This window comes from Gracilinanus agilis, chromosome 4 (genome assembly GCF_016433145.1).
Source record: "Gracilinanus agilis isolate LMUSP501 chromosome 4, AgileGrace, whole genome shotgun sequence".
Classification (NCBI taxonomy): Eukaryota; Metazoa; Chordata; class Mammalia; order Didelphimorphia; family Didelphidae; genus Gracilinanus; species Gracilinanus agilis.
Window position 1 is genome coordinate 175,576,138 of NC_058133.1, and position 2,813 is coordinate 175,578,950.

Here is a 2,813-nt window from a genome sequence, read left to right on the forward strand (position 1 = left end):
AGAGGGCAAAACTTGGCATGTTAGAATCAGAACGCAAGGTAACTTAAAAGAATTATAGGTGTGACTGACATTTTTAAAAAACGAAATAATTCTCAGCATTCTGTGATCTGATATCTGATAAAAGCAAATTCTATGCCTGTTAAATCTGACACCTTTTTCTATTTCAGTAAATCAAGAGATAACAATTTCCCAAACTGGATAAGGACTTGGCTTGCCAACAAAATTCTTTGCAAAGCAAAGTTCCCAACTTAAGTACAACTTAGACCCTTGATTTAAAATATGAAAGGTGTCTTGTAGGCAGGACAAGGCGATCAATCAGGTAGTAGAAGCTAAAATACAGGAAAAAACCACTCAAGAAGACAAACACAATTCTGGAATGATCAAAGATGACTTTATAAAGGTTTTTCTTTGTGTGTGTGTGACTTCATTCTAAATATACAGAATAAAAAATGGTGCCAGTTAACTTACGAGGCACCAGCCAGATTTTGCATACACTGTCTTAAAATGTAAAAGGCACCCCAAAGGTGTGCAATGCATCATAAAATGACATTTTTTCCTGGGTGGGTGAGGAAGGAGGGCTGGGCAGGATGGAATATTAAATATCACCACGATAGACATGCAAGACTGTTATCCAATCTATTATCATTTATACACATTTTGATAATTTAGAAAAAGGAAATGTCCATATATGCCAAGCTGTATTAGTTTGATATACTCAATAAAATAAAAAAAAATTTGAGAGAGGTGGTTTCAAGTCTCTAATTGTACTGTTGTCCATTAAATTTGGAAATAACTTAAAAGTGAAATTAAATGCCACACACCACCCACTTCAGAAAACCCACCTCAGATTGAATTTAAGGAGAGACCTATATACCTTACCTTTACATACAAGTCTGTCAACGAAAAGTATGGACTAATTACTTTCAAAAACAAATTTTTTTTCTTCACCACCCCCCTACCCCACTCCCTAGAAAAAAATAATTATTTTGGAAAAGGGTTGATTTACACCCCACCCCCATCCCTGCCCTTTTCCCTATTTATAATAGTGCCAGTATAGGTAGACTCCATCCCTTTTAGATTCTGTGAATGGGCATGTTAAATTGTATCTCTCAGTCTCATTTGGTTTTTTCTTCTGAGTACATTTGCTGCTGGATTCGCTTGGCATAACTTTGTGCCATGGAATTGATGATGGATAGGATGAAGTAGCACACCATGACAATGACTAACTTTTCAAACATCCAGGACAACCAGTTTTCCCCCTGTAAGAATAAACACAGGAAAGAAAAAAAAAAAGGAGAAAGTCATGTTAGTGGAGGACAGTAAAAAAACAAAAACAAAAAAAAAAAAAAACACAACTTTTATTATCCTCCCTCTTGGGCCTGTGTCCACATGACTGCTACTCAGGCCTTTTCATACTCAAAGTGAGTGGTGAGGACCTGAGCCTAAAAAAAGCTGATGATGATGACCAGCGGCCACTTGGCCAAAGTCTTAATTCTGCTCATATTAACTTGTTATTGAGTTAGGAATAAGCCAAGTGTGAAGTCATTGTGTGTCATTTGCTAAGTAAATGAGTCGAGCCATTACTTTTACAGAAAATAGTTTAACTATAATAGAGTATGGGCAAATACTTGGATTTTGCTCTTACTACAATGTTTCTTTCCCAGTAGACTGCTCAAGTAGATTTTTAAAAATATCTGGTTCCGTCGAGTGAGGGCAGCAAAAGGCAATACAGTGAGCCCTTCCAAATGTATTAAATACAAGTTTTTTCCTAGTTTCTAGTTCCTGTTCTGCTCAGTCATCTTCTTTTATGCTGAGTTTTTTACTCCCTTTTTAGAATCATTGATGTGGTAGTTCTAGAAGCCAAAGATCAAAGTCTAGCAGAGATTTCTGATTTATAGGTCCAGTTAAGAAAAAAACACAAATAGTTTTACTATAAGCTGACATACTTCCCAAGAACTTTTATCTGAGACTAGATACCAAAACAGAAATATCTGTCTTTGGATAAAGAATGTCAATTTATATATTTGAGAACAATCACAAATTCACAATTCAGTTAGTCAAGAAACTCTCATGAAAGAAATCTTTAGTTTTAGGCAAATAAGTCTCATACTAATTCATCTGAAACAGGAAACTTATTTTCTTCAAGTTTCAGAAAGTTTTTGAGTAAGTTTCTCTTGTAATTTTTCTCTTTCCTATTAAAGAAGAAAAAGTAAATGCCAAATTCTGATTTACAGTAAGTACTCTGACAGAGGTAAAGGGAAGGGAATGAGGATTAAGTCTCACCTGTGGCATACCCTCCTCCGACTTATGGTGAAGCTTCTGCCGCTGAGCCTCCAAGTACTCTTGGAAAGGTTTCTGCAGAGAAGGACCTAGACTCGGGACAGCCCTGGGAGCAGGGGACAGCCCACAGAAAGGAAAACATTTGGGGGAGAAAGCAGAAAAAGCAGGGTTACAGATCTCCACTGTATACCATTCAGGCTTTTAAAGATAAAAGGAAGGGAAAATTTTAAATGATAAAAACATAGAAGAAAGATGAGTTGGGGAAAGAGCCAAAATGAAAAGAGTTGGGGGCTATCATCTCTCTTTCTGGAGAGAGGAACACCAGCCTTCTAGCTCCTCTTCCCCACAAAAAGGAGAAAAATTGCTCCCAGCCAGCAAACTGCTTGTAAGAAAGAAGGAAATGCACAGGGAGAGCCTAAACTATCTGGCGGGCGGGCAAGGGAGAAAGAAGGGGGAAGAGAAAGAGAGGGAAAGAGGGTGGGGGAGAGAGAGAGAGAGAGAGAGAGAGAGAGAGAGAGAGAGAGAGAGAGAGA

At 37.6% G+C, this 2,813-nt stretch overlaps 1 protein-coding gene across 2 annotated transcripts in view; it reads right to left on the bottom strand.

The window, feature by feature from the left end:
* Window positions 1–372: 372 nt before the first annotated feature.
* The window catches only part of VMP1 (vacuole membrane protein 1), a 144,607-nt gene continuing 142,166 nt past the window's right edge, over window positions 373–2,813 (bottom strand). For both annotated transcript variants that reach the window (XM_044674306.1, XM_044674307.1), the window contains exons 11-12: window positions 2,284–2,386; window positions 373–1,259 (exon numbers count right to left, since the gene is read on the bottom strand). In XM_044674306.1, the coding sequence (XP_044530241.1) occupies window positions 1,116–1,259; window positions 2,284–2,386 (247 nt within the window). In that variant the 3' untranslated portion in view covers window positions 373–1,115. The remainder of the gene's footprint in view (window positions 1,260–2,283; window positions 2,387–2,813) is intronic.